The 16,144-nt window shown below is 35.3% G+C and overlaps 1 protein-coding gene across 4 annotated transcripts in view; it reads left to right on the top strand.

The window, feature by feature from the left end:
• Nucleotides 1–2,086: 2,086 nt before the first annotated feature.
• The window catches only part of LOC125654311 (cAMP-dependent protein kinase type II regulatory subunit-like), a 39,283-nt gene continuing 25,225 nt past the window's right edge, over nt 2,087–16,144 (top strand). For all 4 annotated transcript variants that reach the window (XM_056145471.1, XM_048884217.2, XM_048884216.2 and 1 more), the window contains exons 1-4: nt 2,087–2,713; nt 10,752–10,796; nt 13,922–13,968; nt 15,785–15,868. In XM_056145471.1, the coding sequence (XP_056001446.1) occupies nt 2,479–2,713; nt 10,752–10,796; nt 13,922–13,968; nt 15,785–15,868 (411 nt within the window). In that variant the 5' untranslated portion in view covers nt 2,087–2,478. The remainder of the gene's footprint in view (nt 2,714–10,751; nt 10,797–13,921; nt 13,969–15,784; nt 15,869–16,144) is intronic.

The following is a 16,144-nucleotide window of genomic DNA, read 5'->3' as shown; positions in this document are numbered from 1 at the left end:
AGATCGTTATAATGGCAGGTTATATAGTTAAACTAGATCGTTATAATGGCAGGTTATATAGTTAAACTAGATCGTTATAATGGCAGGTTATATAGTTAAACTAGATCGTTATAATGGCAGGTTATATAGTTAAACTAGATCGTTATAATGGCAGGTTATATAGTTAAACTAGATCGTTATAATGGCAGGTTATATAGTTAAACTAGATCGTTATAATGGCAGGTTATATAGTTAAACTAGATCGTTATAATGGCAGGTTATATAGTTAAACTAGATCGTTATAATGGCAGGTTATATAGTTAAACTAGATCGTTATAACGACCATTTGCAAAATGCTCACTTTACATGAGACTGTTGAAACTCCTGTAACAAGTTACATCAACTTGTTTATCAGTAGCCTGCCTCAATTTAAAAAAATTATCATACACAGAACAAGCTCTTGTGTATCGAATGACAAAATGATATTTCAATTGTATTTAAGGTCAATGTCAAAGGTCAAGATCATGTAGACATGCATGAAAAGAGGATCGTGCCTATATATCTTTAAGTCAGATGGTCAAAGTTCAAAATCAATAGTGCACTTAAATAGCGAGAAATATCAGACACCATTTATGTGTAAACTTCATATATCAATAGGCTTCGTGACTTAAGGTAGACCCATGTTGTTCTTAGGTTATAAGATTCAAGCAGAGACAGATGACAGAGTAAGAAATGATATCTAGAGAGCTGAAATAATGTGTGATATTCAGCTATTCAGAGGAATTTAAGGGTCTTTCAGGGCCGTAAATTAACCTTCAATTTGGAGGAGGCAGGAAATTAGGTGGGGGTCTGGGGGCCGCCCAGGCCCCCAGACACTGAGCACATTTTGTGCACACTGAACACGTTTCGTGCAAAATCCTTGATTCTAGGGCCTTCTAAGATGTTACTTGACTAACTCATACTAAAAGAAAGATTTGGAATGCTTTTTAAGGGAGGTACCATGTTCTTAGTTATTGGAAACAACATAAATTCTAATGAACTTTAAATTTTAATTTTTTTTGGCTCAAAAGTTGGAGGAGGCAGCTGCCTCCTCCGCCTCCATGTAATTTACGACCCTGGTATTTTGAGATCACGATCAGGTCAAAGGCCAACAACCCACAAAATGTCTCCAGATGATATATCTCTATAATACATGTACAGTAATTTGTAGCTTAAAACTTCGCAAAAAAAGTTTTCATTAAATGCTGCCCCGTATAAAAAGCACATATCAAATGAAAACAACATGAATTTGCCTGTGGTTTTTATTTTCTTTTTAGTCGTAGAACAGCGTAAATTAAAGGAATAATTATGGTAAAACAACAGCAATATTACATGTTTAACCTTAGCTGAACATTAAATGTTCTTTGATTTGAATTTCTGTTCAGATCATGTGTTAAGGAATCCCGGTCGGAATTCAAAGCACACACGGTAATTTGTCACGGTGTGTAATTAACATTTCATTAAATATTCCATTTGATGAATTAATTCATCATGAAAATGTTAACAAGTAAAAGGTGAGAAAACGCGTCCGCAGACCAGCTGCTGTCGTACATGTACACTAATTCACACAACCTTGACATTTTCCATACAAGTAGCTGATTCCTGGTCTTATCTGTTTACATGTACATTTTATTCATCTGTTTATTTTTGCCTCTTGATATGATACATTGTGATTCAATATACATATATTCTGTAATCCTAAACGTTTATATATTTTCCATATCCCTTATAAAGTAAATGGATCAAAACTTTTGACCTCCAGTTAGATCTTGAGATTGAGTCCCGCAGCTCTCTCTCTCTCTCTCTCTCTCTCTCTCTCTCTCTCTCTCGTAAAATTGCATTACAATTCTACAATTCGCAAAGTAAGGTAACCTTTAAAATTTTCACATTACATGTCTTGTGTTAAAGGTATTACATCTCCATTTAATATCAACAAGATATAATCTTGTTTTTAAAACGAACACGAAATTTTTTCTAAGAGTTGATCTATCGTGTACTTTAAATAAATTCAGGAATCATGATCCCTTAACATCATAAAACTGGGGTAATCGGATCGAATTTGCATACGTACGACGGCCTTGCCTCTACACGTTATAAATATTCATGCTCACAGTAGATAAAAATTAGTCCCTTGTTCTGTTTCTTCAGGTGTTGTCTGTTGTGAAAATTTTCCACCGTTCTTTCTTCAATCTTTAATATTTAAGTATAGAAGCATATAAAGTTGCGATATATATTTTGAATTTATTTCATTTTGGACCCCTTTAAATTTCTGGAAAACCGGTAATGACGTCAATGGTGTAGTAACATAAGCTGTCCTTAGACTTTCGATATGGATAGGTAAACGGGAACGAAGGAAAAACTTATTTAGATGCTTTAGCTGTTATTTATATACTTTGACTCCTTGGATTAAATGAGATTCTTTTCATCTAACATTTATCGTGGATATTCTGTCACTTAATTATGAGTTTCGAAATTCCTACCGGTTTAACAGACTTACTGCAGGATTTTACAGTTGCAGTGTTAAAAGAACGACCAAGTGATTTAACTCAGTTTGCAGCTGATTACTTCGTTAAACTAAATGAAAATAAAAATAATGACAGTTCAGTTAAAAATGTGCGATCAGGAGGAGTACGATTCGCAGCGAGTCCACCCCCAGAGGAACCAATGCAAACTGACAGCGACGACGAAGAACCAGGTAGGCCCACATTTTGAGAAAGTCCCTAAGTTTCATTGATAGTTGCTATGTCGTTGAGCATTATCGGTATTTAAGACTTTTATGGAGAAATACCTGATGGATAACCATTTTGAGATATTGCAGTCATAAAGCATTGTTATTAACAGTTGGTGGAGTGTGATAGTACGACACCATGTAATCCAATCGAAGTAGATAGTAATAAATAGGTATTATAATCTTGCTTTTACTAATAATGTTGTACAACTTTATAGTCACCACTATTCGTCATTTAGGAAACAAACTAGTACAAAACAGTGACAACAACTATGGAATCTACTTTTATTTTTTGTTCAATGGAATTGTAAAATATAGACAGCATATTTACAACCAGTGCACACCGAGTGGCGCTTCCTTTGATCAAATTACATGTAGATCAATCTGTCCCATTACTATTTTCTTTATGCAAGGAAAGATATCTTTGTTCATACAGTTTGTGATCCCCCCTCCAAATTTCCTTTGCATATATTTCAAACAATACCATGTCTTGAACTAAAAATGAAGCCATTTAATTGCTTCTTAATTCTGATGCACAATGAAATATTGTCATATGAACAAAATTATTATTGAGAAAAAAACAAAACAACTAGAAGATACTATGAAATTTTTTAAACATGTTAGGCCTAGATAAGTATTTGTTTCTTTTCAAATTATTTCATCAAAGCTAAAACTAAAATATTTGTGACTTCAGTGTAGATATTTTTTGAGAGACTTTTGTATGAAATATATATTATTTTTAATACAATTAAAAGAAAAATTATATTTTGGATATGACTCCTAGCTAGGGACCGAATGCATAAAATTTTATAAATCGTCATTTAATTTTAAATTGTACATGCAAGTTTGCAATGGAAATCCATCTTATCAATCAAAAACCAGTCAGTGCAAGTATGGAATTCTTTTTGACACAGCTAGTATAATGTTTATATTTGTATCTTAGTAGGTAGCAGTCTGGGAGAGGGGGATTTATTGACAAAAAGTGTCGCAAATAAAGAATTTTTTTTATATTGGATTTGATCGGTTTCTAATATGGCCGTTTTGCATGTGAGATAATCTTCTACAAAATTGTGCTGTTTTGTCACATAAAGGGCTCATGATAACTATGAATTTCCCAATATGATGCATACAGCATTAGCAACCCTCTAACAATTTATTTTCATACAAGTTCTGTGTAAGGAATATGATTTTGAATTTTCATTAAATACATGTACAGTACACTCACAGGCCTTCGAACAACTGGGTACTAAGTTGGGACGATACACAGACCTCATGTTATGATGTTATATGTACAATTTACTACATAGATCTCAATGCATCAATACATGTCTCAATAGTCAATATTATGTTAATAAATGAGTAGTTATTTTATTCATCTTTTTGACAATCGACAAAATACAATTAAAAAAATCAAATCACATTTGCTTTGAACATGAAGAAATTGATACTGTTCCCAAATCCCTAAAATTCATATGGACAAGGTCAGCATTCTCATTGTCCGTCACAGGTTGATCATTATTTGCACTTCGGTAGCTATATTTCCATGCTAGCTTCTAGTGACATCAAAATACAAAGTTTCTGCTGATTTGATTACACTAACTAATAATATACATCATGCACATTTATTGATATCCGATATGTCTTGTATGAATTCTACATTTTACATTTTGTTAAAAGGTCTTTTTTGAATCGTTTCATATCAATGCATACATGTGTCATAAAGCTGTTTATTGATAAGCTTAACTTAACAAGAAATATTTTTATGTTTTAGTAATATCATCCCACCTCTGATGGATGTAATACCGGTGATATATATATATATATTTATAATCTCTATGAGTCTGTTTTACATGTATCAATGCAACTAGATTTGCCTAGGAATTAAGCCCTACAGTAAAAATTTGTGTGAGACTGAATACACACAGCAAATATCTATACAAAATTAAAGTTAATTATTTGTAGACTCGTTAAGGTTAGATAGCTAATTCATTGTTGCAAAATCTAAGTACTATATAGGGTGAATTGTAGGTGGGAGTCCTGCAGTGATCAGTCTGGGTCTGTGTGTCCATCTGGCTATTTTTGCTGTATTGAATTGGAAATTTATGTACATGTAATTATATCAATGGCTTACAACTGTTATTTTGACATTGTTATGGACCTTTAACTTGTTAAATTATAGGAATTTGACAGTTTTTGAGATTTTTTAAGCTATTTCAGCAGCTATGGAATTGAAAATTTATACATGAACTTATGTCAATTGGTTATAGCAACAAAGCATCCATGGGCTATACAAATCAATTTCGAGTTTGGGTTTCTTGACCTTGATTTGAAAGAGTTATGGACCTTGCAATTAGCCAATAATGCCACAAAGTAGGGGTCCTATTGTGATGCTTGCAATCACCAGTTCTGAGTATTATTCAATTTATTTGGGTCAACAACATTTGTTTTCTCAGAGGGTTGTAAAGTCCATCCATCTTGTCTTAAAATGCATCACTAGACATGGTAGGCACTCATGATGGTACATTGTACAGGTATCTCCTATAAATGAGGGTTAGCATTACTGTTCATTTTATGTCATTGTAGTTTGATTTTAGCACCCATTTACTAACTTAAAGCTGATAGGCCCTGGTCCTCCAACCTGTTGGATGGAGAAATCATTCAGATCTTTTTTGGGGGTTTTTGTTTTGTTTGTTTTTTGAGAGTTTTAAAATCCAGAAGGATATTCCCTCCAAAAGGACAGAATTGAACTCCTTCCAACAGACAAACTGAGGATGGAGTTCAGATGGTTTTCCATGTGATTAATCAGTCAGTATCTCAGATCTTCTCTCAATATATGTAGCTCATTTGGTGAGAGCATTGACAGGATGCTTCAGAAGCTCTTGTTTTGAGTTCTGTATGAGGCTTGATATTCTTTTTACTGGTAACATTTGGTTTCCAGCTTTAAATCATCGTCTAACTGTATTTTGTTACTCAAGTTTAACTGGAGGATAAATCTCTGTGTTGAGAGGGAAGTCTACGGGTGTGCAGTTATAATCATGCAGTGTATCACATGATGCATAATATATATATCTATATATCAGATCTCAATAGATCAGCTGACATATAGAGGCCCTGGGTCCGTGTCCAGGTTGACACTCGATTGATTTTTCACGAGCTCTGACATGATTGGTTTTAAAAAGGTGATTGCTGGTGGCAAATCCTAGCTCTGCATTAAGATTGTATTTCTTAAATATATTTAAGGTTTTTAGTCCAGGAATTTAACATAGGTTTGAACCATGATTTGTCGAATTATACTTTGAGGGCAGAGGTGCAAATAGGAATGTATATAATATATGCTGTGTGTTTCACAACCTAACTGTTATTTACCTGATGCTTCATTAGAAAACTTCATGAGAGCTCTCAAGATAAGCCAATGAACAGTTTGATCAGAGAACAATGAACAGTTTGATCAGAGAACAATGAACAGTTTGATCAGAGCTAGAGAGCTCTTAAGATAGACAATGTACAGTTTGATCAGAGAGCTCTTAAGATAGACAATGTACAGTTTGATCAGAGAGCTCTTAAGATAGACAATGTACAGTTTGATCAGAGAGCTCTTAAGATAGACAATGTACAGTTTGATCAGAGAGCTCTTAAGATAGACAATGAATAGTTTGATCAGAGAGCTCTTTAAGATCTAGACAATGAACAGTTTGATCAGAGAGCTCTTAAGGTAAACAATGAACAGTTTCCAGGGAGCTTTGGCAGTTGTAGACATGGTAGAGTTGTTTCATGTTAAATGATATTATATGTGACATGCGACACACTCATTACCATAAATATCATGCAGTCTACATCTAAAATGACATTAAGAACTGCAGCAGGACATGCTATGGACACATTGTGTTAAATAAAAGAGTCTTATATGCATTTTAATCATTAAAAATATGTTTGTTTGATGTACTCCGACCTACAGTTTTCAAGGTGGGTAGGTAGGTAAGTTTTTTTGTGGTTTTTTTTGCAGTATCGAAAAAATTGATTATTGTCATAAAAACGCAGACTTAGAAATTTATTGATGTTTTCATTAAACATTGGACAAGACAGATTTAATAATTATTGCTATAAAACATTCATCAAAAAAGTTTCTTGGAAAATATAAACCTTTAAAATGAAACAATGTCTATTTCCCTGGAAACCAAATAAAAAAAAAAATTAAAAATTAAATGTACTGAAAAAAATGATTGGGTAGGGGCGATTTTCACGGGTCAGTCGGAGTACATCAAACAAATCAATTTTTATTTTTGGCCTGTTCAATATTTATAAAAAGACTGTTGTTTTTATCAATTTTACATTTACACATGCACAGTTACATGTACCTCCAGCATAGCATTGATGAAGAGATTTATGAACTTGAAGTAAATCTAGGTCTTTCTTAATGACACAGTGATCATTCTTATTCAGCTAGGTCTTGTCTGCGTTTGATGTTAAAATCCCACAGTGCAACTGCATACAATTTCTCCTCCCAGTCCTGTTAATCTTACCAGCAGGATCAAATCATAGGTCCAAGACTATAAAAGATTACCCTGAGAAGATTGTAATTAGCCATGCATTCCTATGGCAACTGAATACAATACCCATCTGTACAACACAGACAGTCCAGTCTGGTCATGCAGGGTTGTACGTGTTAAAATTCAATTTCCACGTCCACAGTGCTCATTGACAAAATTCAATTTCCACCTCCACAGTGCTCATTGACAGTATATGTGTATTAATTAGTTTGATCAGTAAAGATTATATATATGATGCTTCACACACACACAGGTGAGAATTTAATTGTACAATATGTGTGTGTTCAGAAATATTTAACACAATTTGAATTCAACATATATTTTATTGACCTTTAAATGAACAATTAATTGGTATCTGCAGGCACAGTTCTTTGTCTACTTGGGAGGACCTCTCATACATACAGATGTAAATTTATCATCTTAATTTGTCCAAATAATTGTCTCCATGGCAGTGCTGTAAAAGAAAAACACATATCGAGAGGGGGGGGGGATGTTAGAGACCTTACATACAGAGAGGGGGGGGGGGGGGGTGTTAGAGACCTTACATACAGAGAGGGGGGTGTTAGAGACCTTACATACAGAGAGGGAGGGGGTGTTAGAGAACTTACATACAGAGAGGGGGGGGGGGGTGTTAGAGACCTTACATACAGAGAGGGAGGGGGGTGTTAGAGACCTTGCATACAGAGAGGGAGGGGGTGTTAGAGAACTTACATACAGAGAGGGAGGGGGTGTTAGAGAACTTACATACAGAGAGGGGGGGGGTGTTAGAGACCTTACATACAGAGAGGGAGGGGGGTGTTAGAGACCTAAAGCTTACATACAGAGAGGGGGGGGGTGTTAGAGACCTTACATACAGAGAGGGAGGGGGTGTTAGAGACCTTACATACAGAGAGGGGGGGTGTTAGAGACCTTACATACAGAGAGGGGGGGGGGGTGTGTGTGTTAGAGACCTTACATATAGAGAGGGGGGGGGGGTGTTAGAGACCTTACATACAGAGAGGGAGGGGATGTTAGAGACCTTGCATACAGAGAGGGAGGGGGTGTTAGAGAACTTACATACAGAGAGGGAGGGGGTGTTAGAGACCTTGCATACAGAGAGGGAGGGGGTGTTAGAGAACTTACATACAGAGAGGGAGGGGGTGTTAGAGACCTTGCATACAGAGAGGGTGGGGTGTTAGAGACCTTGCATACAGAGAGGGAGGGGTGTTAGATAGAGACCTTACATACAGAGAGGGAGGGGGGTGTTAGAGAACTTGCATACAGAGAGGGAGGGGGTGTTAGAGACCTTACAATGTACTGTTTCAAGTGCTTCATTTATTGTAAGCCTGTTGTGACACACGAGTAAACTTCAGATTTTTACTGGAGGGCAAGTTGTAAATTTGTACTAAAAAGCCCTTGACACTGAAAATGTGAAGTTTTGCCAAAGATGTGGGACTTGACTAGCAATTATTCATTTGGTCTTATAAAATCCTTGGAGACTTCTAATTGTCTGCTGTGTGTCAGAAAACCCTCTTTCATAAACTGAATTTATCATACATACTGTGCAAGTAATCAATTGTTCCTTTGAAATTTGTGTAAAATTATTCAAGGGGTACATTATAACCCTTCTCTCTGTTGCCAGCAGCTACTACTGGCATGGTACAGTGGGTTTCACTAAGTCTCAAAGTTACATACGTATGGTTAATCACATCCAGTGCCAACCATTTGGCAATGCACATTGGAGTCAGTGGAAGACTTTGTCTTAATGGTGTCCAGCATTTAAGGCAATATAGTGAAGTTCATTCAGTTAGAACTATAATTATCAGCCATAAGATTGTTACATTGATTTCCCATTAATTACAAAGAGGAAATTAACTTAACCTAGAGATTATGTCATCGGTGATTGCCCTGGCTCAGTCAGACAGTTAACATCATCCTAGAGTTGGCCTAGTCCAAACAAATCGCCCTGGATCAACTAACATAATGACATATTCATAGAAGAATGTTAACTTGTATTGAAGATACAAAACCAAGCCTGTCTTTCTTGGATTCAATGGGTCAATACTAGGTCTATAGACATGACAGAATTGCGGGGCATTTTGACATGATTTTTAAAGAATAAGGCTGTATTTGTAACATTGTTACGTGGGTGACCATTTTGCTAGAGTCTCTGCTGCTTTGGTTCTCTGAAGGCGAATTACAAGTCTAGTAACAAGACCTAAATGGAGGGAGGGGAACACATTACATGCTAGATGTGGGTCTGTGATCAAGGGAATGTTACCCTTGATGTAGGAAATGTTTTTATATCGCTGTATAGCCTTGCAGTATAATCGCTGTTCAATCTCATCATTATCCAATATTCAGATCACAGGTACTCGAGGTACCCAAACTTCTGTCGTCGAGACTTTGGCTGGAAGTGGTGCTTTTTGTGTCTGTTTCATTTTTATAAATGCGGGTTGGATTGGAATTTTTGATCAGTTGCATGTGAAACATTCGAGTTGAAATGGAACAAAAATGTCGAGCTCAAGAACCCAAGATTTTGGCCGACGACAGAGAGCACGAGGAAGGTACAGTGTTTTCCATGACGATGAATGATGTCATTTCCTTAATTGTGTTTATGATGGTGTTTGCAAGCGGAGTTTGTGTGAAGGTTATATGTATGCTAGATAGTTTTCAAAAAAACTTGTTTACCTTATTAATTGACTTTTTTTTTTCAAGCAGTTGGATCTGACAAATTTATATAGTCAAACACTATGGTTACATAGTATTCAAAATCTGATACCAAATCTTTTAAATAGGAAATTAAATGCACCAGTCAGGCAATTAATTCCTTTGTTTTCATTTTCTTAAACAAAATATTTGGATTTTAAAGACGGGTGGATATTTGACAAAATTTTTAAGATGTACAGATGCACCAATAACAGACACAAATTTTATCGTATTCCATGATCTTTTAGGTTTGTGTGTATTTTTAAGGATATCATTCTGTTTCCACGATTTTTTGGATGAGGATGATGTGGTTGAATCGGTATGGCATTGTACATGTAGCATATCTGTTTGAATACATTTTAAGTCAATAATATGATATAAACCGTATCTCTATATGCTATAACTGATAAACAATAAATAGGGTAATGAGCTGTTAATATAGTTTTGTGGTACATGTGTATGAATTATTTTACTTGTACTGTGTTTATCAGTAGTATACAGAATACTTATATGGAGTTACTTCTGTGTACGCGGTGACCTATTAAGCTGTCCTTGTACATACATCAGAATTCTGTGTAATTACGTACTTTATACAGTACAGCTCAACTTCAGTATCTCAATCATCGATACCTTAAATACCAAGGATATGTATTTCAACCTTGATAGCTCGAACACTCAATGTTTTTTCTTGGCACCATTGTGTTTGAGATAACAATGTTTGACTGTATATGGTGTACATGTAGCTTGATGTATAATTTTGTTATTTACAGAACCCCCGCCCAATCTAAATTCTCGAGGGACGAGAAGAGGATCTGGTAAGTGCTTGCAATTCTTAACATTTTCATTTATGATTGGCTGTTTGCTTTGAAGGTCATTTATGATTGACTTGTATCAACAAGTGTCACAATTCTAGGAAATAGACCTAAACAAAGCGGTATTGTTAAGGATGTATTTTTAAAATGTGATTTTTTAGAAATTTGCGATAATTTGATTTTAAACCACCAATGTGGTCATAAATTTCCTCTTTACTGAAATGGATACGAATCAGATGAGGCCAGTATAAATGTAGGAAATATATGTACATGTACCTGTTTTGTTTTATTATTTTCTCATTAAACATTATTAATTATGGTGTGACCGGTCATCGGGGGATGTGCTTACTCCTCCTAGGCACTGATCCTACATCTAGTGTGTCCAGGGGTCCATATTTGTCTATAATTCTTAATTTTGCATTCCTTATAGGAGTTATTAGAGTGATCACTGTTTGTTATCTTCACCTTTTCATGTACATTTACATATATTTAATTCTTTTAGCAACTGTAAATGAAATGCATGTACATGTTTTAAATTCTAGTAGAAATGGTTTCAACATTCCTTTTAATTGTCTAATTGTCAGTGTAGAAATGCATGCAATTAATTGCTGCAATTTGCTCAAGAGGAATAGACCATCACCATGTCAGCAGATTATAAACAGGATGAATTATCTCCCTGTGATAGATCCATAATTAAGGAACCTGCAGTGGTCCTGAAATTAACCCATTTTTTACGGAGTATTAGACTTGTGGTGTTGTTTACCTGTTCGGTTGTATCAACTGATCTGTCTGAGTCCAGACATGTTCTTATTGAAGAATCTCCCCAAGTCCTACACCAATCCTTACCAAGGACATCATTGTCAAAACATTACATGCATAAAGCCACTTACTGTTTTTAAGAATTGATTAGCATGCAAGCAGAAAATTTTTACCACTAATTACAAAATCATGCAAATGAACTTTAATTACAATTGGCTATATAACATTGTTTTGATTCAGTAATAGAGGGGTTTTAATGGAACTGTAAATACAATTTTAATACTGACTTCACAAAGAAAACAATGCCAAAAAAAATAACTTAGTTGACAGCATGCAAGGTTTCCTAGGTACAACAAACTTGTATTCTAGAGACCTGTGTTAGAGGAGGCATATTCAGAATATTTTGTAGAACTTTCGATAATTTCTAGACATCATATTATTTACTGACAGTGAAATTGTCAAAACTCATCTGTGGACACTCAAGATGTGCCTATCTAGTGCAAGGTGTCCTTGAAGGATCACTGTGACCTTGACATGGTTTAGGCCACTGCAGTTTTGACTAGTACAGGAAAAAAAGTGAAAATAGCAAACAGTGATCAGTCTCATAAATCCCATAAAGAATAGAAAATTGAAAGTAGGGCAAAGGTGTCAGACTTTGGAAATGGGATCAGTTAACTAGGAAAAGTAGGCATCCCCTGTTGACCATGCAGTCACACCTGCTGTAAGCCCAGTATCCTGATCAGGTAAACGGATTAATCTGTAGTCAAAATTAGAATAGTCTGACAGTTGGTATGAAACATGTCAGACAGCATTTGATCCAATCAGAACAACCATAGAGTTTGAGAAATGCTGACTGTTGAAACTCCTATAACATCAACTTGTTTGTCTGTAGCCTGTCTCAGTTTAGAAATTGATCATATGCAGAACATGCTCTCATGTATCAAATCAGTTGAAAGACAAACATACATGTAATATGCAGGTGATATTAAATGGAAAATTCCTACATGAATATGAGAATTATAAGTTGACAATGGAGAAGCTGAAGTAATTCCATTTATCATAAAGTTGAGTTGTTTGCCATTAACATGAATTTCTTACGGGTATATATATCTTCAGTACATGTATTTCATTAGCAGTTATAGGTCTACATATTTTCAGTCCATGTATTTTAGTTTTAGCTAAATTGTGATAAAACAATATTTTTCATACAACATAACCATTGATTATTTCTTAGTTTAATAGGGAGTGGGAGATCAGGCTTCATAATGTGGATGGAAAATCATTTGTTCTTGCAATATTTCAGGGAAACCTTACATAGTGATGCTCTCTTCTTATTTACTTGTTAGCCAATTCATTGCTATTGGCCAGAAAGTTGTGGTCAGAGACCCATCATTTTGTTGATGTCCACTGAATCGAGGGAAACAAAAATCAATGAGGTTCTTTAAACTCGATTACTTGGAGCAGAAATCCTTTGGGATTATTGCAGAGCATGACCCTTGCTTTGGACTGTCAGAGTGTTAAGGGAAATTTTATGCTGGATCAAAGGTTTACAAAGCCTATAGTGCATTTTCATATGAAGAAAAGTAGGGGGGGGGGGGGGATTTCTGTTTTTGCACTGTTTTTTGTTTTGATTTTAAAAAGTACACAAAATGTTGTTACCTTATTAAATACACAAAATGTTGTCACAAAATAGTCTACCGACTTTCCCCAGTTGTTGTATGAAAAGAAAGTCAACATACACTGTACATGTTCGTTTAACACTGGGATTTTTTTATTGATCTAGATAACTTAAACGGTGTGACCTCTTTAGTAGTATATAAAAGCAGGATATCTTATACAGTTTAGTATTAACACTTGTCCTTTTAGACTGTTTATGAAAATTTTGAGTTTGCTATTCAATGGGGAAGTTATTAGAATATAGATTTAGATTTTTCTGTTGTTTTTCATATTGACTTTGAAGAAGATAGTCTGCAGATCGAGTATGTCCCTGAATGATATAATTTAAATTAATAATTTGTTTAGATAAATTGAATAACCTGTGACAAGTTTTACACATGAGGTAGTATGCATGCAAATTCTTTTTGGGTCTTTGAGAAAGGGTGGGACAATTGTGTCTAGATTTTTGTAAAACATTTTCTAGTATATAACTGTGATATCTATTATCTAGATTTTTGTAAAACATTTTCTAGTATATTACTGTGATATATCTATTATCTAGATTTTTGTAAAACATTTTCTAGTATATAACTGATCTATCTATTATCGAAATTTTTGTAATTCTAGTATTAGACTGTGATCTATATTGTTAATTCTAGTACATGTATACCTGTAGCTGTAAGCTATAATACAGTTCTAACTTGTCATTTCAGTATTTGCTGCTCCATATAATCCAGAAAGCGATGACGAGTACGAAAAGGTCAGTGATGAAGACAAGGGTATATATACAGTAAAGAGTTTACTGAAGATTAAATACCACACAATGCAGGGCTAAGAAGTTTAAAGAATTGTTTTGTAATGTTAACTTTGTGTAGTATTGAATTTCCATGTTTCTTGATAATCTTGATAGTCAAGTTTGACTTAAAGTCCACAACGGAATGCTGTGAGTGTTCGATGTAGTAGGACGTATTAAGGAGGATTAAAAGTGTTAATAGCTGTGTATTATAGAACTCAATTGTGTACGCTTAAATGTATTATGACGATGATAAAATGTTTTGGTTTGAGTTAACATGCTACAAGTAAAAGTCAGAATTCATAAAAGAATATCAACATCATTGCAGTTTACAAGGTCATTTGTCAGTTTTTAATTCAATGACTGTGCAAATTAAATTACAAGAGAAAGCTAGATCCTTGGCAATGAAAACCTTGAGTTTAGTACCTCTCTAACTCGGCTGTTGACAATGAAAACCTGGAGTTTAGTACCTCTCTAACTGGGCTGTTGACAATGAAAACCTGGAGTTTAGTACCTCTCTAACTCGGCTGTTGACAATGAAAACCTTGAGTTTAGTACCTCTCTAACTCGGCTGTTGACAATGCAAACCTTGAGTTTAGTACCTCTCTAACTCGGCTGTTGACAATGAAAACCTTGAGTTTAGTACCTCTCTAACACGGCTGTTGACAATGAAAACCTGGAGTTTAGCACCTCTCTAACACGGCTGTTGACAATGAAAACCTTGAGTTTAGTACCTCTCTAACTCGGCTGTTGACAATGAAAACTTTGAGTTTAGTACCTCTCTAACTCGGCTGTTGACAATGAAAACTTTGAGTTTAGTACCTCTCTAACTCGGCTGTTGACAGCTGTGTTATTGGAACAGCAGCCTAGTATGAAACATCTTTAGTTTTAAGTCTATATTCAACAAAGTTGTTTCCTGTTATAAGAGTAGAAGTTAGAAGGGGTGATGGTGGTTGGGGGGGGGGGGGTGACAGGAAGTATGATGATTGTCAGTAGATGTACATTGTATGTCCTTCTGCCCATTTCCGCTGCACGTCCTGACATACATCACTTGACATAAAAGGCTCCTTTTGACCAGAGTGTTTGTGACTAGTATGACAAAGTCAAGGTCATCTGATGGGGGGTTGTTATTGGCTCTGGTTTTGTTAATTGACATCTTATACACTGTATTTACACAAGGGAACAGAGAGGAACAGTGTCAGAATATATTTCATGTAGTTTGGGATGTTTTAGATGAGCACAATTGTTTGTGTGTGACTTACCAATGAATGGCGTGATCCTACATCACAGGAAACCACGGATTCCCAAACTTCCTCTCATTCTAATGTATCACTGCGCAGTGTCACGGTGCAGTGTCACAGCAGTAAACAGTCCAAACTCAGTTGTCACACAATAAATTTTCTATCATGTGCATCTTTTGTTAAAATTCAGACTAAAACGACCCCGTCCCTATGTACTTTTTCTCTGTTGCAATTTGCTGCTTCATAACTTGTTCAATTCCTGACAGTTGAACATCTGAATCATGATTTACTACACTATAACTTTACAAGAGAGAGAGACGCCTGGTTGTGCAATGTGATTTTTGAGACTTAATTTCTCTTATATGAGTCCTGTATATTATATGTTAAGCTCACATGCACACGGTGCACATGCACACACACATGCATACACACACACAGTGATACATATGTTTGAAATTAGATGTATAGATGCTCATATAATGCATTCATACCCAAATGATTTTGTTAGCAGCCTGGGTAAATATGTTAATCTCTGCTTTTAGATTGTCCATCCGAAGTCTGATGTACAGAGACAAAGATTGGCTGAGGCAGTGCGACACATACTCCTGTTTCGATCATTGGAACCGGTAAGACAGCTAGCACTCTACTAGAATGTTCAAACCTTGGCCTTAAACACAGCAACACCCAATACCAGTATCGGAATGTATAAACCCTGTCCTGGCATGGTTACACCCAATACAATTTTGTAACGGTGGTTATTTTTTTTTTTGTACATTTCTCTGCTATGATATGAAATTATATTCCTAATGGTAAGAGAATTGTATGCTATGCTGGTATTAAGGGGTGAAACGACACAGCAACTTCACGATTCAATACAAATCACGATACAATAGTCTTGTTTG

This window comes from Ostrea edulis, chromosome 7 (genome assembly GCF_947568905.1).
Source record: "Ostrea edulis chromosome 7, xbOstEdul1.1, whole genome shotgun sequence".
NCBI lineage: Eukaryota > Metazoa > Mollusca > Bivalvia > Ostreida > Ostreidae > Ostrea > Ostrea edulis.
Note: the sequence above shows the minus strand (reverse complement) of the source record. Positions and strands in the feature narration are given on the sequence as shown.